We start from the raw sequence: 20592 nt of genomic DNA, 5'->3' as shown, positions 1-20592 counted from the left end.
GCAGGATAAGCGAGGGGATGGTCAGGATAGGGGAGGGAAAGAGGAGGGGACAGGGCAGGATGTGGGGTGGTGAAGTGGAGGTGAGGGAGAAGGTGAAGCAGGAGAAGATCTCCCATAGGGGTAACACCTGCTTCCTTCCATAATGCCAGCGGGAGACAGGCAGTGACATGACATGGAGAGGGGTGACAGTCCCAGGGAGTTCCAAAACCTCCAGCATCTTTTCCCCCCTATTCCATCAGGTGGTGGCTCACTGGGAAGGGCACAACTGACAAAACCTCGAAGCTCAAACCAAACCTCCCTGATTCTGATTTAATGCTTGGAGACTTGTAGTTGATCCAGGTAATGGCGGAGCACACTGAGTGAGTCAGTATGACTTTAATCTCTTGGGGTCCTGAAGCATGTATCTACTATGGGTCTCCCCGCTATAGGTACCCTGCGGAGTAGACTGATGTAAACAACAGGTTTGGCTGAGAGCTAGTTTTGTCTACGATATGCACTAATTGGTCAAAGCCATCCAGATATACACAACCTTCAGGAAGATCTTTGTTCTCCCTATCTTCCAGTCTCCATTGGTTCCGATCACGGATTCGGCAATCTGTTTGCAGCACAAGTGGGCATTCTCCTGGAATTATAGAGAGGGAGAGTACATAGTGATTCATGGAGAGGAATAGAGTGTGGTACAAACAGCACCAGACAGTGAGATAAGGCTGCTTGCCTTGACTAATATACTGGGAACAAGGTGCCACGGTGCTATAATAGTATGGTGCAGATGGTGGCTTGCTTGGGAATACGGCATATCTTGGTATATTAATTCATTAAAAAAAAAAAATTAAAGTATCCAATTATTTTTTTTCCAATTAAAGGGCAATTTAGCATGGCCAATGTACCTACCCTGCACATCTTTGGGTTGTTGGGGTGAGATCCATACAAACACGGGAGAATGTGCAAACTCCACACGGACAGTGTCCCAGGGCTGGGATCGAACCTGGGTCCTTCGCGCCGTGAAGCAGCAGTGCTAACCACTGCACCAGTATCATGTTAATTCATACCTAGGATTGTTGCTAATGGCTAGAATTTTTGTGTGAGATAATTTAGGCCAGATAGCAAAGTAAAGACTAGAACGGGAGGGAACTCTCATCATGTCCAGCTGAAGCAAGCTCAAAGGGCCCTACAGCTCACCCTTCTCCAATCTGTGACGTGAATAATGTGGATTCAGTGACAAACTGCAGTTGGTTTGTTAAAGTGGCGAATCAAAGGGCCCTCAGTCACACACTTCCCACAGCACCTAGAGTGATAGCACTCCTTCAGAGTTAGCAGTAGATGCGAGAAGGAACAGGAACACTAGAAGGTGAACTGAAACAACAAAAAGAGGATGTGCGGTGGGGTGGCTGAGACAAAACACATCGAGTGACACGGAGTAAACCACAAACTGGCCTACGTAGACCATCTCACAAGTACCCATGGCACGTGTTTCTGTGGTTCCACATAACTGCACGAGAGATATACTGAAGGTCACCAAATCGTTATGCAGGAGGATCCTCAGTCATTTTCATTCCATTTTGTAATAAAACCAAATCCCATGTCGCCCCAGTATAGAGTCCCCTTGACATTCAATGGCATTACCATCACTGAATTTCCCTCTAACTACATCCTCGGGGTTACCATTGACCAGAAACTGAACTGGACTAGGGGCAGCACAGTGGCACAGTAGTTAGCACAGTTCGATCCTGGCCCCGGGTCACTGTCTGTGTGGAGTTTGCACATTTTTCCCTTGTCTCCTTGTCTGTGTGGTCTCTCTCCCACAACCCAAAGATGTGCAGGGTAGGTGGATTGGCCACACTAAATTGCCCCTTAATTGGAAAAAAAAGAATTGGTTATTCTAAATTTATAACAAAAAGAAACTGAACTGGACTAGCCATATCAAGAGCAGGTCAGAGGCTAGAACATAGAACACAGAACATAGAAAATACAGCACAGAACAGGCCCTTCGGCCCACGATGTTGTGCCAAACTTTTGTCCTAGATTAAGAACAAATTCATCTACACACCATCATTCTACCGTAATCCATGTACCTATCCCATAGCCGCTTGAAGGTCCCTAATGTTTCCGACTCAACTACTTCCACAAGCAGTGCATTCCATGCCCCCACTACTCTCTGGGTAAAGAACCTACCTCTGACATCCCCCCTATATCTTCCACCATTCACCTTAAATTTATGTCTCCTTGTAATGGTTTGTTCTACCCGGGGAAAAAGTCTCTGACTGTCTATTCTATCTATTCCCCTGATCATCTTATAAACCTCTATCAAATCTCCCGTCATCCGTCTCCGTTCTAATGAGAAAAGGCCTAGCACCCTCAACCTTTCCTCCTAAGACCTACTCTCCATTCCAGGCAACATCCTGGTAAATCTCCTTTGCACCTTTTCCAAAGCTTCCACATCCTTCCTAAAATGAGGCGACCAGAACTGCACACAGTATTTCAAATGTGGCCTTACCAAGGTTTTGTACAGCTGCATCACCTCTCGGCTATTAAATTCAATCCCTCTGCTAATGAACGCTAGCACACCATAGGCCTTCTTCACAGCTCTATCCACTTGAGTGGCATCTTTCAAAGATGAATGAACATAGACCCCAAGATCTCTCTGCTCCTCCACATTGCCAAGAACCCTACCGTTAACCCTGTATTGCACATTCATATTTTTCCTTCCAAAATGGACAATCTCACACTTTTCAGGGTTAAACTCCATCTGCCACTTCTCAGCCCAGCTCTGCATCCTATCTATGTCTCTTTGCAGCCGACAACAGCCCTCCTCACTATCCACAACTCCACCAATCTTCGTATAGTCTGCAAATCTACTGACCCACCCTTCAACTCCCTCATCCAAGTCATTAATGAAAATCACAAACAGCAGAGGACCCAGAACTGATCCCTGTGGTACGCCACTGGTAACTGGGCTCCAGGCTGAATATTTGCCATCCACCACCACTCTCTTGAGCTACTCACCACTAGGAATCCTGCGGTGAGTAACTCAAAATCTGAATCACCAAGCCTGTCCACCATCTACAAGGCACAAGTCAGGAGTGTGATGGAATGTTCCCCACTTACCTGGATGAATGTAGCTCCAACACTCAAGAAGCTCGAGGACAAAGCTGCCGTCTTAATCGGTATCCTATCCACCACTTTTAACATCTACTCCCTCCATCACTTCGCACAATGGCAGCTGTGTGTACCATCTACAAGATGCATTGTAGCAACTCACCAAAGCTCCTTTGACAGCACCTTCCAAACCTGCAACCTCTAACATCTAGAAGGACAAGGGCAGCAGACGCATGGGAACACCACCACCTAGAGATTCCTCTCCAAGCACTTATGGTTCAAAAAGAGAGCTCACCACCACCTTCTCAAGGACAATTAGGGATGGGCACGAAATGCTGGCATAGCCAGCGACACCCACAACCCATGAATGAATTTTTAAAATCCAGTTGCCTGTAAAAAGTCACATTCTTCCTATTAACCTGTTAAAATTGTTTATTTTCTGATACCTGTGAATCACCTGGACAAAGTCACTGTCAGGTTGAGACTGTGATACCTGCTGTACGATGAGTGGAGACAGTCTGACACTTTGATTATTTGAGAAGCTTCCCATCAAAGATCAATCCCAGGTGAGGGTGTGTTGTTAATTCGAACTCAAACCCAAATAGTGGGTGAAGTATGAAACTGAACACTAATACTTTTCTTGATAATAGATTTATTTACAGCATGCAGCATGCCTACTTCCTACCGCCATGTCCTAGTGGTCTTCCCTTTACATGTGCTCAAGTACTTAATTAAACAAAGCCCAATAATATAATTAACATACAGACCCCTTGCACTGCATCAAAGAGAAAACCATTCCTCACTTATTTGGGCCCATTTGACCTCCACCCACACAGATTGTTCGTCCAATAGATTCCATGCCCAGCACAAATGAAATGTATAAGAAGTTGTATTTTTGGGGGCTTTGTATAAAACTTTAACGGAACTAGCTAGCACAACTAGGGGCGGCACGGTAGCATAACGGTTAGCACTGTTGCTTCACGGTGCCGGGGTCCCAGGTTCGATTCCAGGCTTGTGTCACTGTCTGTGCAGAGTCTGCATGTTCTCCCTGTGCCTGTGTGAGTTTCCTCCGGATGCTCCGGTTTCCTCCCACAGTCCAAAGATGAGCAGGTTAGGTGGATTGGCCATGGTAAATTGCCCTTAGTGTCCAAAAAGGTTAGGTGGGGTTACTGGGTTACGGGGATAGGGTGCAGGTGTGGGTTTAAGTAGGGTGCTCTTTATAACGGCCGGTGCAGATTCGATGGGCCGAATGGCCTCCTTCTGCACTGTAAATGCTATGATTTCCTGAATTTCTCTCACCGTGGCTCCTAATTATCTCATACTTCTGTCAGTTTGTCATCTCTTGTCCTCCATCTATCATTGTACACCTCATTTCTTTCCTGGTGTATGTTGTCCTTTTCACTCTCCTCTTTCCCTTGTTCCGCTCCTGTTCATGAGCCACTTGTCTGGAATACCTTCCTGTTCTGATGAAGGGGGAGATTGTCACTCGACTAACAATCCAGAGGCTAACACTCTGGGGACCAGGGGTTCAAATCCCACCATGACAGCTGACAGAATTTTAATTCAATTCATAAATGTGGAATACGAAGCTATGCTCAGTAATGGTGACCAGCATGAAACTATCATCGATTTTTGTAAAATCCCATCTGGTTCATGTCCCTTTAAGGGAAGGAAATCTGCCATCCTTACCTGGCCTGGCCTACATATGACTCCTGACTCACAGCAATCTGGTTGACTCTATATGTCCTCTGGAATGGTCCAGCAAGATGACATGGTCCACTCAGTTCAAGAGCAATTATGGATGGTCCAAAATGTTGGCCTTTCCAATGACATCTACATCCCTTGAAAAAGGGCCACGCCTAAAACATGAACTCTTCTTTTGAAATACCGTCTGGGTGTTTGCGCTGTTGACTGTTAATGTTCCCAATGCTCCTTTTCTCTTAGCCATCCCTGCTCATTCTTGCTCATCTGTTCCTTTACCGCATCCTTTCCATGTCCTCAATCTCCTTCCTATAACCTGGTCAAAACTATTCCATGCATAAGCTCTCATGTGAATTTTACACTCCTCCAGTCTAACTTGCCAGAATTACTTTAGCAGCAGCTTTGACTTAGCAAGTGAGCTGATAATGAACAACACGGGTTTGGAAATCCATGCCCATTCCACAACTTACCTGTTTAATTTGCCAAAGGGCTGATCTCAATACCAACTTGTACTGTTGCACAAAATCCAGGAAGGCAAAGCGAATGGGATAGCCTGACTTGCGGATGCGGATGGTCTCCCTCATTCCGGAATATCGTAATTGCTTAATGCACAACTCCCGATCAAAGATCTGGGCGGGTCAGAACAGATCATTAGCTTGAGCACTGGCATGCTGAATTTTGTCAGAGAAAGTCATTGTCACAAAAAGAATTATTGTTAATATAAATTACATTCGATTAATTGCAGAATCTTCAGTTCTACATAATGGCAAATAGGAGGAAGGTGGTAACATGGTGGTAATGCATCGGATTAGTAGTCCAGTGCCTAGGTCATTGCTCTGGGGACATGGGTTCAAATTCCATCATAGCCACTGCTGGAATTTTAAATTCAATTGATAATCCTGGAATGGAAAGCTAGTCTCAGTAATGGTGACCATGAACCTATATCAATTGTCATGAAAACCCATTTGGTTCACGTTGTCCTTTAGGGAAGGAAATCTGCCATCCTTACTAGGTCTGGCCTACATGTGACTCCAGACCTATGGTAGTATGGTTGACTCATAGCTGCCCTCTGATCCAGCAGGCAAGGGCAATTAGGGAAGGGGAGCAAATGCTTTCCTTCCCAGTGGCACATTTATCCCCGGAAAGATGAAAGAAAACGAAAATTCTTTGATAACTATAATGCAGGCCAACTGTTACGCCAAGAGTTTAAAATAGGGATGACAAACTCCCCATAAACACCCAGTTCCACCATTCACCTCAGTATCTATATCCAAAGCCCCATCCAATCCCTTGCCAGATTCCCATTGCATTCAGTATCTATACAAAGAGCCTCAACAGTCCACCAAGACTCCTTCCACAGCACCTTCCAAACACGCAACCACCATCAACTAGAAGCACCAGGGCAGCAGATACTTGGGAACATCACAAAATACAAGTTCCTCTCCAAGTCACCCACCATCCTGACTTCACTTTCCTTCACTGTCGCTGGGTCAAAATCCTGGAACTCCCTCCCTAACTGCACGGTGGGTGTACCTACATCACATGGGCTGCAGCAGTTCAAGAAGGCAGCTCACCACCTCCTTCTCAAGAGGTAATTAGGAGTGGGCACAAAATGCTGGCCTAACTAGCGACAGCCACATCTCTTGAAATAATTTTAAAAGCTCAGTCGGTGAACGCAGATATGTCTTACCAGGGGTTTTTTGAACTCATTGGGTTTGATACAGCGAATGAAGTAGGGCTGGCAAGCCTTCAGAGTTTTCATTAGGTTATCCAGTGACTGTTTGAACTGCCGGCTGAGTGTGGGATGCTGTCTATGGCTGTCAGTTGTCTGTAGGAAAAACCATTATATAATTAAAAATCAGAGTAGTGAACCTTAACCTGGTGCAATAGAATTTATTTTCCATTGTCCATCCCGTTTTACCACAGATAAAAGTATCCTTCTATTATCTGACTCACTGGTCAGATGGCATCCAGTCTTTAACCATAATGCACATATTTCTACATTGTCATAATCAATACAGTTCCCATATTGACTCACGTCTTCCTTTGTTCATTTTGGGGATTGGTATTATGTTGCGCTGGTGGTTGGAGTCCAAGGGCGGGATTCTCCAATAATGGGGCTATGTCCCCACGCCCGTGTGAAAATGGGCGTGAATCACTCCAGACTTTTTTCAAGAAAGTCCTAGGTGATTCTCCGTTTTTAAGGGGACTTGCAGGGTCCGGGAGTGCTCCACGCAGCTCCGACTGCCAATAAAGGGCCCTGCACTTCTGGCCGCTGGCCCCGCGCGACAAGGTGGACTCACACAGCGGGCCGGCGTCGAAGAAGTAGGCCCCCCCCAGATCACACCCGCCGATCGGTGGCCCCCGATCGCGGGCCTCGCCGTCTTGGAGGCCCCCCCCCAGGTGACGGATCCCCCCGCCGCCCCACCAGGACGACCACTGCAGCCGCGGCTCCGAGCTCCCGATGGGTGGAACCATGTTAGAACCACGCCGGAGGGAACTCAGCCGGTTGTCCACGGAGAATCACCGCGGGGGTCTCTTTCAACAGCCCCCGACCGGCATCGCGTCGACCGCGCGCGTGACTGGCGGTGATTCTCCAGCGCGGGAAGGCATCGTGGGTCCGACGCCCCGTTCTCCGCCTCCCCGCCGAGACGCAGAGAATCCCAGCTCAAATTACAGACTGACAACAGACACTTTAACATAAATGTTGTGGTTTAAAATAAATAAATAAATAAATTATCTTTATTGTCACAAGTAGGCTTACATTAACACTGCAATGAAGTTACTGTGAAAAGCCCCTAGTCGCCACATTCTGGCGTCTGTTCGGATACACAGAGCTATGGATAGTGGTGGTAGAGGCTCCAACATTCTTTCCATCACTGACTAGGAATCTCTCCCACTCTTACCGCCTGCCATTGGCTTGTGCTGAAAAGATTTGTCAGTTGATATTTACTCTGTTTGGTCACGTTATGAACACACCTTCCTTGGCCTCCAAGTCCTGGAGTGGGACTCGAATGCACAGCTTTTGGCTCAGAGGCAGGGACACTACGCACTGTGCCACAAGACCTCCAATTGAGATTAGTACAGACTTTTTATTTTATCTGTTCATTCACAGGTTGTGAGCACCAACGCCATGACCAGCATTTATTGTCCATCCCTAGTTGACCTTGAGAAGGTGGTGGTGAGCTGCCTTCTTGAACCATTGGAGTCCATGTGGTGTAAGTAGACCTTCAGCTTTTAGGGAGGGAGTTCCAAGATTTTGACCCAGTGACAGTGAAGGAACAGTGATAGAGTTTCAAGTCAGAATCGTGGGAGATTTATAGGGAACTTCCAATGGGGTCCCAGGCATCTGCTGCCCTTGTTCCTCTAGATGGCAGAGGTTGTGGGTTTGGAAGGTGCTGTGAAAGGAGCCTTGGTGAGTTGCTGCGGTGCATCTTGTAGATGGTACACACTGCTGCTACTGGCAGCTAAGTAGAACAGTGGTGAGCACTGTTGCTTCACAGCTCCAGGGTCCCAGGTTCGATTCCTGACTTTGGTCACTGTCTGTGCGGGGTCTGCACTTTCTCCCCGCGTCTGTGTGGGTTTCCTCTGGGTGCTCCAGTTTCCTCCCACAGTCCAAAGATGTTCAGGTTATATGGATTGGCCATGCTAAATTGCCCTTCATGTCCAAAAAGGTTGGGTGGGGTTACTGGGTTAAGGGGATAGGGTGGAGGTGTGGGCTTAAGTTGGGTGCTCTTTCCAAGGGTTAGTGCAGACTCGATGGTCCTGCACTGTAAATTCCATGAGTCTATGGTTCTACAGTACAGCTAAAGTTCATCAGTGATGGAGGGAGGGAATGTTAAAGGTGGTAAATGGGATGAAAGCGAATAGCTTTTCCTGGATGTGTTAGAGCTGCACTCATCCAGGCAAGTGGAGAGTATTCCATCACACTCCTGACTTCTGACTTGTAGATGGTAGAGAGGCTTTGGAGAGTCAGAGGGTGAGTTACTCGCCTTACATTTCCCACCTTCTGACCTGCTCTTGTAGCCACAATATTTATACTGCTGGTGCTGTTCAGTTTCTGGTCAATGGTAACCCCCAAGATGCTGATGGTGGGGATTTAGCGATGGTAATGTCATTGAGTGTTCAGAAGAGGTGGGGTTAGATGATGTGCGTTATTGGAGGTGGTCATTGCCTGGCACTTGTGTGGGGAATTGTTACTTGCTACTTATCAACTTTGAATGTTCTTTAGGTCTTGCTGCATATGGACTGCATATGCTTCAGTATCTGAGGAGCTGTGAATGGTATTGAACATTGTGCAGTCATCAGTGAACATCCCCACTTCAGATCTTATAATGGAGGCAAGAGGTGGGATTCTCCAGACGCTTGCTGTTGGTGGGATTCTCTGTTCCCGCTGGCAGCATACCCCCATCCGCAGGTAGCCCAGCGGAATGGGGTGGGTTTCAATGGAAAATCCCGTTGACAAGCGGCAGGAGTAGAGAATTCTCCATCCATTCTAGCAGCTGGAGCAAGGTGAATTCGAAATGGGGAATCCCAGCCAAGGTCTTTGATGAAGCAGATGAGGGTGATTGGGACTAGGACACTATCCTGAGGGACTCTGGCATGATATCCTAGGGCTGAGAGTATTCACCTCCAACAACCTAATAATCTTCCTTTCTGCTAGTTATCACTCAAACCAGTGGAGGGTTTCCCACTGATTCCCATTGACTTCAAATTTGCTGGGGCTCCTTGATGCCATACTTGACAAAATGCTGCCTTAATGTCCAAAACAGTCATTGTGTCATGCCTATGGAATTCAACTCTTTTGTCCATGTATGAACCACAGTGACTGTAATGAGGTCAGGAGTTGAGTGGTCCTGATGGATATTGACAAGTGCACAACACTTGAGTAATTTTCCACATTGCTGGATAGTTGCCAGTGTTGTAGCTCTACTGAAATAGCTTGGCTAGGGGTGGTGGCAAGTTCTGGAGCACAGTCCTTCAGTACGATTGCTAGAATATTGTCAGGGCCCATAGTCTTTGCAGTATCCAGTGCCTTCAGCCACTTCTTGATATCACGTGGAGCGAATCAAATTTGCTGAAAAGTGGTATCCGTGACGCAGGGAAGACCGAGCTGAATCATCCACTCAGCATTTACTTTTCTTTTTATAAATTTAAAGTACCCAATTAATTTTTACCCCCAATTAAGGGTCAATTTAGCATGACAATCCACCTACCCTGCACATGTGAGACCCACGCAGACACGGAATGTGCAAACTTCACACGGACAGTGACCCAGGGCCGGGATCGAACCTGGGACCTCGGCGCCGTGAGGCAGCAGTGCTAACTACTGCGCCACCGTGCCGCCCGTCCACACGGCACTTCTGGCTGTAGACAGTAATGAATGCTTGAGCCTTGTCACTTGCACTGATGTGCTGGGCTCCCCAGCTTTGGATTTCGGCGGGAGCGGTGCACAAGTGATCTCTGGGAGGTAAGTTTTTCCTTTAAAAACACTTACCTTCACAGGAGCAGGCCTTTGGATTTCGGCGGGAGCGGTGCGCAAGTGATTTCTGGGAGGTAAGTTTTTCCTTTAAAAACACTTACCTTCACAGGAGCAGGCCTTTGGATTTTGGCGGGAGCGGTGCGCAAGTGATTTCTGGGAGGTAGGTTTTTCCTTTAAAAACACTTACCTAGTCCCGTTTCTGTTTTATTTTTTATTTTTTTAAAATATAAGGCGGGACCGGAAGTTCGGCCCGCGGACTTCTGGGAAGCCCCCCCCCCCCCAACCAATAAATTCTGGTGGAGAGGAAACCCGAGACACTACACGTGTAGTGTCTCCCACCCACCCTTCTCCTCTAACCTAATAATAAGATCCATTGGTGTGAGGTAAGTGCCATATTATATTATTAATAGCATTATTATATTATATTATTAGCATTGCGCAGGTCAAGGAGACACAGCCTGAGTGAGAGAGATACAGACAGTGAAAATTTGGTAGTCTGGTGCAGTGAGGTAACCAGGAGAGGTAAGTGGTTAATCTAATTGTGCGGTTTTTCAGTTAAAAGTGCAGGGTAGTGTCTGATTGGCTGAAGCTGCCCCCACCATAAACTTAAATTAATTAGTGATGGCTGGTCAGGTGATGTGCTTGAGCTGCTTGATGTGGGAGCTGGCAGATCCCATTGCGAGCTGCAGCGACCACATCTGCAGTAAGTGTTGGCTGCTCGAAGAGCTCCGGCTCAGAGTTGATGAGCTGGAGTCTGAGCTTCAAACACTGAGGCACATCCGGGAGGGGGCGACTTACCTGGACACTGTGTTTCAGGAGGCAGTCACACCTGTCAGAGTAAGTAGTTTAAATCCTGCCAGTGGCCAGGGACAGCAGGGTGTGACTGCAAGTCAGGCAGGTAAAGGGAACCAGCAGTCAGGAACTCAGGAGCCTCAGCCCTTGACTCTGTCCAACAGGTATGAGGCACTTGCTCCCTGTGTGAATGGCGAACAGGGTTGCAGGAAGGATGAGTCAGCTGACCAAGGCACCATGGTTCAGCAGGCCATTCAAGGGGAGGGAGTAAATAGGCAAGTTGTAGTTGTAGGGGATTCTATTATCAGGGGGATAGATAGTATCCTTTGTGAGCAGGATAAAGAGTCCCGCATGGTATGTTGCCTGCCCGGTGCTAGGGTGCGGGACATCTCTGACCGGCTTGAAAGGATGCTGGAGAGGGAGGGGGAGGATCCAGTTGTTGTGGTCCATGTCAGTACCAACAACATAGGCAAGTCTAGGAAAGAGGACCTGTTTAGAGATTATAAAGAGCTAGGATTCAAATTAAAAAACAGGTCCTCAAGGGTCATAATCTCCGGATTACTGCCCGAGCCCCGTGCAAATTGGCATAGGGAGGCAAGAATAAGGGAAGTTAACACATGGCTGAAAGAGTGGTGTGGGGATGAGGGGTTCATTTTCATGGGACACTGGCATCAGTTTTGGTACAGGGGGGACCTATACCGTTGGGATGGTCTCCACCTGAACCGAGCTGGGACCAGTGTTCTGGCGAAAAGAGTAAATAGGGTGGTCAATAGGACTTTAAACTAAAGATTGGGGGGGGAAGGGAAAGTCAGGGAACCAAGAGGTGAAGTAATCAGTGGGGAGCGTAGCTGCTTAGGAATACAAAAAAACACGAACAGACAAAACTCAAGAGTGGTTACGATTGTCCCCATCCCACAAAATATGACACAGTGTATGGAAAGGCTCAGTAAACCAAGGTCCACCATGATGCGCTAAGCGTCAAGAACCACAAAGACATGTGAGACTTTAACTCAGGCTTTAATATACTACAAGGGAGGCTTACCCGGCACAGACGACCCCAGAAAGAATGGGGGCTGTCCCAGAAGAGGTTCTTATACTGACTCCCGGGGGAGTGGCTAAGGCGGAGCTCTCCGTGGCCAGGTCGGGTTACCTACCAGTGACCGAACCTCTGCAGAGTTACAGTACAATACACAGTATTACAGGGCCACGTTACGCACAACTATTATATACTATGTACAATGGTAGGGAGGTACAGTGGTGTATCACCACATTCACCCCTTGTTTAGAAGGAAGTCCGGTGTGAAAATTCGGAGCAGTGAACAGAGTCCATCAGGAGGTTCCGTGTCGTCAAAGGTCGAGACGAACGATGGATTTGGTCGATCTCTTTGAACGTCGGAGCTGCGGCGCTGAGGTAGTGTCCGGCGGTATCTGTGCGGTCGGTGGTGCTGGTTCGCGAGGCGGCATGACTTCCCCCACCGCTTCGGCTGGCTCGAGGCGAAACTGCGGGATGACAGCGGCTGGCACGGAGTAGTAACAGGCCGAGGGATCGACGGGAGCAGAGAGGGAGCGGGGTGGAGGTTGCGGGGCGAGGGCGGCAGGGGCCCCAGAGGGGGCCAGGTCCTTGATGGAGACGGTCTCCTCACGCCCGTCGGGGTACGCTATGTACGCGTACTGTGGGTTGGCGTGGAGGAGACGGACTCTCTCCACCAGTGGCTCCGCCTTAGAGGTCCGCACGTGCTTGCGGAGCAGGACGTCTCCCGGGGACAGGAGCCAGGATGGAAGCGATGTCACGGATGCCGATCTCCTGGAGAAGAGAAACATCCGCTCATGAGGGGTAGCATTCGTTGCAGTACACAAAAGAGACCGGATGGAGTGGAGTGCGGACGGGAGGGCCTCCTGCCAACGGGAGACTGGTAGGCCTTTGGACTTGAGGGCTAGCAGCACGGCCTTCCAAACAGTCGCGTTCTCCCTCTCCACCTGTCCGTTCCCCCGGGGGTTGTAGCTGGTCGTCCTGCTCGAGGCAACGCCCCTGGCGAGCAGGTACCGACGCAGCTCCTCGCTCATGAAGGAGGAGCCCCGGTCACTGTGAACGTAATTGGGATAACCGAACAGCATGAAGAGGTCGTGCAACGCTTTGATGACGGTGGCGGAGGTCGTGTCGGGGCAGGGAATGGCGAAGGGGAACCGCGAGTACTCGTCGATGACGTTGAGGAAGTACGTGTTGCGGTTGTGGGTGGGGAGGGGCCCTTTGAAGTCAATGCTGAGACGTTCAAAGGGGCGGGTGGCCTTGATTAGGTGCGCCTTGTCTGGCTTGTAGAATTGCGGCTTGCACTCCGCACAGACTTGGCAGTCCCTAGTCATGGCCTTGACCTCCTCGACTGAGAAGGGCAGGTTGTGGCCCTTGATGTAGTGGTAGAGCCGCCTGACGCCCGGGTGACAGAGGTCATTATGTAGTGCCCGCAGCCGGTCATCCTGTGCGTTGGCACAAGTACTACGGGACAGGGCATCAGGAGGATCATTGAGCTTACCTGGCCGGTATAAGATAGTATAATTGTAGGTGGAGAGTTCGATCCTCCACCGTAATATCTTATCATTTTTGATTTTACCCCGTTGTTTGTTGTCGAACATGAACGCAACTGATCGTTGGTCAGTAACGAGGGTAAATGGTTTTCCGGCCAGGTAGTGCCTCCAGTGCCGGACGGCTTCCACTATGGCTTGTGCCTCCTTCTCAACAGAGGAGTGGCTGATCTCGGGGCCTTGGAGTGTGCGGGAAAAGAAGGCGATGGGCCTGCCCGCCTGGTTGAGGGTGGCACCCAGGGCAAAGTCGGAGGCATCGCTCTCGACTTGGAATGGTGCAGACTCGTCTACCGCATGCATGGCGGCTCTGGCGATAGTAGTTTTTAGGAGGTGGAAGGCCTGGCAGGCCTCGGGCGGGAGGGGGAATGAGGGGGAACGGAGGAGGGGTCGGGCCTTGTCAGCATACTCGGGCACCCACTGGGCATAGTAGGCAAAGAGTCCGAGGCATCGCCTCAGTTCTTTGGGGCAGGTGGGAATGGGGAGTTCGAGAAGGGGGCGCAGACGGTCGGGATCGGGGCCGAGGACACCGTTCTCCACCACGTAGCCGAGTATGGCGAGGCGGGTGGTGCCGAAAACACATTTTGCCTCGTTGTACGTGAGGTTGAGGCGTTTGGCAGTTTGGAGGAATTTCGTGAGGTTGACGTCATGGTCCTGCTGGTTGTGGCCGCAGATGGTGACGTTGTCCAGATACGGGAAGGTAGCCCGCAGTCTGTTCTGGTCCACCATTTGGTCCATCTGCCGTTGGAAGACCGAGACTCCATTGGTGACGCCAAAGGGTACCCTAAGGAAGTGGTAGAGGCGGCCGTCCGCCTCGAAGGCCGTGAAGTTACAGTCCTCCGGGCGGATAGGGAGCTGGTGGTAGGCGGATTTCAAGTCTATGGTGGAGAACACCCGGTACTGTGCAATCTGGTTGACCATGTCAGATATGCGGGGCAGGGGATACGCATCAAGCAGCGTGTACCGGTTGATGGTCTGACTGTAGTCAATGACCATGCGGTGTTTCTCACCAGACTTGACTACCACCACTTGGGCTCGCCAGGGGCTGGTGCTGGGAGCAATGATATTTTCCGAGAGAAGGCGCTTAATCTCCGCTCGAATGAATTGGCGATCCCCAAAACTGTAACGCCGACTTTTAGTAGCCACGGGCTTGCAGTCGGGGGTGAGATTAGCAAACAGTGAAGGGGGGGGAATCCTGAGCGTGGAGAGACTACAGGTGGGATCCGGGGAGGAATCAGGGAAGAACTGGGGGTTGGAGACCGAGAGGGGGGGGAGGGGGCCGTTAAAATGCAAGGTGAGGCTGCGCAGGTGGCATTGGAAGTCCAGGCCGAGGAGCGCGGGGGCGCAGAGGTGAGGGAGGACCATGAATTTGAAATCCTGGAACACCACGCCGTTCACTGAGAGGGTGACGACGCAGTAGCCCGAAACCTCGGCCGACTGGGAGTTGGAGGCCATGAAAATATGCCTGCGCGTGGGTAGTACCTTGAGGGAGCAGTGGCGCACGGTGTCCGGGTGGAGGAAGCTCTCCGGAAGTGACGATCGGCGGTGGACCGGAAGTGACGCAATTCGGTGGCGGGGCGGACCCGGAAGCAACGATCGGCGACGGACCGGAAGTGACGATCGGCAACGGACCGGAAGCGAAGATCGGCGAACCGGAAGTGACGATCGGTGAACCGGAAGTGACGATCGGCGAACCGGAAGTGACGATCGGCGAACCGGGAGTGAAGTGAGCCGGGCCGGGGATGATCAAAGATGGCGGCGCCCTTGCGTCGCACATGTTGAACAGCGAGCCGGGAACGGAGGACGGCGGCACCCCGGAGTAGCAGACCGCGGCGTTGGACCCCGAGGCAGCAGTGGAGCGGCAGACGTTTGCAAAGTGGCCTTTCTTGCCACAGGCTGAACAGGTAGCATCTCTAGCAGGGCAGCGTTTCCTGGGGTGTTTTGCCTGGCCACAAAAATAACACTGGGGCCCAGGCATTTTTACTGCTGGAGTGGCTGGGTGGGCCCTGACTTGCAGGGGTTGTTGCTGAGAGGTAGCGGCCACGTAGGGAGCGTGGACAGGAGCAAAGGAAGTTTGTGCAGGCGTGTAGGACGCATTATTGTCGTAGGCAATATCTGCCGTGTCCAGAGTCAGGGTAGTTTGTGTCAGAAGGAGTTGGCGAATCGGGACGGAAGCAATGCCAGCTACAAAGGCATCGAGCGCCAGGGCCTCAGTGTTCTGCTCAGCGGAGACTGCTGGCGCGTTGCAGGTGAGCGCGAGGGCACGGAGGTCCCGAACAAACACGGATAGGGGTTCACCCGGCTGCTGGTGCCGGGAGGCGAGGCGGTGGCGGGCGTAAATAGAATTAACAGTTCGTGCATACCGGCTTTTGAGCTTCACGATGGCATCGGCGTAGGTCGTTGTTCCCGTGATGAGGTCGAAAAGCCCGTAGTCGAGCCGTGAGCACAGGAGATTGAGTCGGTCGGCGTCCGTTTTGGCGAAGGCGGAGGATGCTTCCAAGTAGGCCTCGAAACACCGGAGCCAGCAGTTGAAAAGGTGATCTGCGCGTGGAGCGTGGGGGTCGAGCGAGAGCTTGTCGGGTTTCAGAGCAGCCTCCATTATAACTGTAGTATATTAAATTGATGCGCTAAGCGTCAAGAACCACAAAGACATGTGAGACTTTAACTCAGGCTTTAATATACTACAAGGGAGGCTTACCCGGCACAGACGACCCCAGAAAGAATGGGGGCTGTCCCAGAAGAGGTTCTTATACTGACTCCCGGGGGAGTGGCTAAGGCGGAGCTCTCCGTGGCCAGGTCGGGTTACCTACCAGTGACCGAACCTCTGCAGAGTTACAGTACAATACACAGTATTACAGGGCCACGTTACGCACAACTATTATATACTATGTACAATGGTAGGGAGGTACAGTGGTGTATCACCACACACCACACTAAGAAAACAAAAAGGGACGGTCAATAGAGAATTAAAGGTGCTATATTTAAATGCACGCAGTGTACGGAACAAGGTAGATGAGCTTGTGGCCCAGATTGTGACTGGCAGGTATGATGTGGTAGGCATCACAGAGACATGGTTGCAGGGGGTTCAGGACTGGCATTTAAACATCCAGGGATTCACAACCTATCGAAAAGACAGAGAGGTGGGCAGAGGGGGCGGGGTTGCCTTGTTAATTAGGAATGAAATTAAATCAATAGCACTAAACGACATAGGGTCAGATGATGTGTGGGTAGAGGTGAGGAACTACAAAGGCAAAAAAACCATAATGGGAGTTATGTACAGGCCTCCTAACAGTGGTCAGGACCAGGGGCACAAAATGCACCACGAAATAGAAAGTGCATGTCAGAAAGGCAAGGTCACAGTGATCATGGGGGACTTCAATATGCAGGTGGACTGGGTAAATAATGCTGCCAGTGGACCCAAGGAAAGGGAATTCATTGAATGTTTACAGGAGGGCTTTTTGGAACAGCTTGTGATGGAGCCCACGAGGGAACAAGCCATTCTGGACTTAGTGTTATGTAATGAGCCAGACTTGATTAAAGATCTTAAAGTAAGGGAGCACTTAGGAGGCAGTGATCATAATATGGTCGAATTCAATCTCCAATTTGAAAGAAAGAAGGTAGAATCAGATGTAAAGGTGTTACAGTTAAATAAAGGTAACTACAGGGGCATGAGGGAGGAACTGATGAAAATCGACTGGGAGCAGAGCCTAGTGGGAAAGACAGTAGAACAGCAATGGCAGGAGTTTCTGGGAGTAATTGAGGACACAGTACAGAGGTTCATCCCAAAGAAAAGAAAGGTTATCAGAGGGGGGATTAGGCAGCCATGGCTGACAAAGGAAGTTAGGGAATGCATCAAAGCAAAAGAGAAAGCCTATAATGTGGCAAAGAGTAGTGGGAAGTCAGAAGATTGGGAAGGCTACAAAAACAAACAGAGGATAACAAAGAGAGAAATAAGGAAAGAGAGGATCAAATTTGAAGGTAGGCTAGCCAGTAACATTAGGAATGATAGTAAAAGTTTCTTTAAATACATTAAAAACAAACGGGAGGCAAAAGTTGACATTGGGCCACTCCAAAATGACGCTGGTAATTTTGTGATGGGAGGCAAGGAAATAGCTGAGGAACTGAATAAGTACTTTGTGTCAGTCTTCACAGTAGAAGACATGAGTAATATCCCAACAATTCCGGAGAGTCAGGGGGCAGAGTTGAATATGGTAGCCATCACAAAGGAGAAAGTGCTAGAGAAACTAAGAGGTCTAAAAATTGATAAATCTCTGGGCCCAGATGGGCTACATCCTAGAGTTCTAAAGGAGATAGCTGAAGAAATAGTGGAGGCGTTAGTTATGATCTTTCAAAAGTCACTGAAGTCAGGGAAAGTCCCAGAGGATTGGAAAACCGTTGTTGTAACCCCCCTGTTCAAGAAGGGAACACGAAAAAAGATGGAAAATTATAGGCCAATTAGCCTAACCTCGGTTGTTGGCAAGATTCTAGAATCCATTGTTAAGGATGAGATTTCTAAATTCTTGGAAGTGCAGGGTCGGATTACGACAAGTCAGCATGGATTTAGTAAGGGGAGGTCGTGCCTGACATACCTGTTAGAGTTCTTTGAAGAGGTAACAAATAGGTTAGACCAAGGAGAGCCAATGGATGTTATCTATCTTGACTTCCAAAAGGCCTTTGATAAGGTGCCTCACGGGAGACTGCTGAGTAAAATAAGGGCCCATGGTATTCGAGGCAAGGTACTAACATGGATTGACGATTGGCTATCAGGCAGAAGGCAGAGAGTTGGGATAAAAGGTTCTTTTTCGGAATGGCAACCGGTGACGAGTGGTGTCCCGCAGGGTTCAGTGTTGGGGCCACAGCTGTTCTCTTCATATATTAACGATCTAGATGACGGGACTGGGGGCATTCTGGCTAAGTTTGCCGATGATACAAAGATAGGTGGAGGGGCAGGTAGTATGGAGGAGGTGGGGAGGCTGCAGAAAGATTTAGACGGTTTAGAAGAGTGGTCCAAGAAATGGCTGATGAAATTCAACGTGGGCAAGTGCGAGGTCTTGCACTTTGGAAAAAAGAATAGAGGCATGGACTATTTTCTAAACGGTGACAAAATTCATAATGCTGAAGTGCAAAGGGACTTGGGAGTCCTAGTCCAGGATTCTCTAAAGGTAAACTTGCAGGTTGAGTCCGTAATTAAGAAAGCAAATGCAATGTTGTCATTCATCTCAAGAGGCTTGGAATATAAAAGCAGGGATGTACTTCTGAAGCTTTATAAAGCATTAGTTAGGCCCCATTTAGAATACTGTGAGCAATTTTGGGCCCCACACCTCAGGAAGGACATACTGGCACTGGAGCGGGTCCAGCGGAGATTCACACGGATGATCCCAGGAATGGTAGGCCTAACATACGATGAACGTCTGAGGATCCTGGGATTATATTCATTGGAGTTTAGGAGGTTGAGGGGAGATCTAATAGAAACTTACAAGATAATGAATGGCTTAGATAGGGTGGATGTAGGGAAGTTGTTTCCATTAGCAGGGGAGACTAGGACCCGGGGGCACAGCCTTAGAATAAAAGGGAGTCACTTTAGAACAGAGGTGAGGAGAAATTTCTTCAGCCAGAGAGTGGTGGGTCTGTGGAATTCATTGCCACAGAGGGCGGTGGAGGCCGGGACGTTGAGTGTCTTTAAGACAGAAGTTGATAAATTCTTGATTTCTCGAGGAATTAAGGGCTATGGAGAGAGCGGGTAAATGGAGTTGAAATCAGCCATGATTGAATGGTGGAGTGGACACGATGGGCCGAATGGCCTTACTTCCGCTCCTATGTCTTATGGTCTTATGGTCCCCCATCATTGAAGATGACGATATTTGTGGAAGCTCCTCCTCCAGTCAGCTGTTTAATTGTCCACCGCTGAAGGTGGCAGCACTGCAGAGCTTAGATCTGCAGAGGCAGTATACTGGGAACACTGCGGACTGCCATCAGTCTGTACTGTACAGTGGGAGTAAGAGTTGTCTGAAAACCATTGTGTTAGCTGTGCTGCTGAATTTCAGGATTGAACAGAGATTGGTTGAGGCGAATACACTTAAAACACAGTTTAGTCACCTTAATGGAACCTTCACGGAGACTTTGCCTCTGGTTCTGTGGCTTTCCTGATGCTGACCCAAAGCTGGTTTGGAAGATCTGTTTGAGGAATTTGTTCTTGGAAGATTGCACGACCTGGATGATGCTGGAACTCAGATGGTCTCTGTTTTTGTCCAGGAAACCTATGAATTAGAAAGAGACAATGATTTTGTCAGTGGCTGGATTCATATGTCCTGCACATACTGATACCAGCAACATTCCTCCCATGGTGAGAGGGGCTGTGCATGACCACATTCAAGTACAGTTCGAGAGTCAACCTTGCCAGAAGTGCTCACATCCTGAGAATCGTTATTCTGTCAGGCTTACTGTATCTGGGGCTCAGCTGTAGGTCCACGTTTCCAGACCTAGGATTCAGGTATATGCCCAGACCTTCAGTACCTGGAGCTCATGTGTAGGCCAAGGCATCCCGTACCTGGTGTTCAGGTATAGGCCCAGGTACCTAGTACCTGGTGTTCAGGTATAAGCCCAGACTTTCTGTACCTGGGCTCAGGTGTAGGTCCAAGCTTCCGGTACCTAGGGTTCAGGTATACACCCAAACTCCCAGTACCTGGAGCTCAGGTGTAGGCCCAGGCTTCCAATACCTGGGGCTCTTGTGTAGGCCCAGGCTTCCAGTACCTGAGGCTCATGTTTAGGCCCAGGTTTCCGGTAGCTGGGGCTGAGGTATAGGCCCAGGCGCCTAGTACCTGGGGTTCAGGTGGCGCTTAGGTAAGCCCAGGCTTCCAGTTGCTGGAGATCAGGTAGGCCCGCAGGCTTCCAAAAGTATTTCTTGGCTTTCCCTGTAGACCAACCTTCATGTTTGAAGTTCAGGTCAA

The 20592-nt window shown here is 49.4% G+C and overlaps 1 protein-coding gene across 1 annotated transcript in view; it reads right to left on the bottom strand.

Annotated features, from left to right (window-relative positions):
• The window catches only part of LOC140390031 (unconventional myosin-VIIa-like), a 251412-nt gene that overhangs the window by 147446 nt on the left and 83374 nt on the right, over positions 1–20592 (bottom strand). Inside the window, exons 14-17 of the mRNA XM_072474875.1 lie at positions 19742–19902; positions 6488–6625; positions 5268–5426; positions 530–622 (exon numbers count right to left, since the gene is read on the bottom strand). Coding sequence (XP_072330976.1) covers positions 530–622; positions 5268–5426; positions 6488–6625; positions 19742–19902 — 551 coding nt within the window. The remainder of the gene's footprint in view (positions 1–529; positions 623–5267; positions 5427–6487; positions 6626–19741; positions 19903–20592) is intronic.

The sequence above is a fragment of the Scyliorhinus torazame genome, chromosome 14 (genome assembly GCF_047496885.1).
Source record: "Scyliorhinus torazame isolate Kashiwa2021f chromosome 14, sScyTor2.1, whole genome shotgun sequence".
Taxonomy (NCBI): domain Eukaryota; kingdom Metazoa; phylum Chordata; class Chondrichthyes; order Carcharhiniformes; family Scyliorhinidae; genus Scyliorhinus; species Scyliorhinus torazame.
The sequence above is the reverse complement of the archived record's forward strand: the minus strand, read 5'-3'. Positions and strand labels throughout refer to the sequence as shown.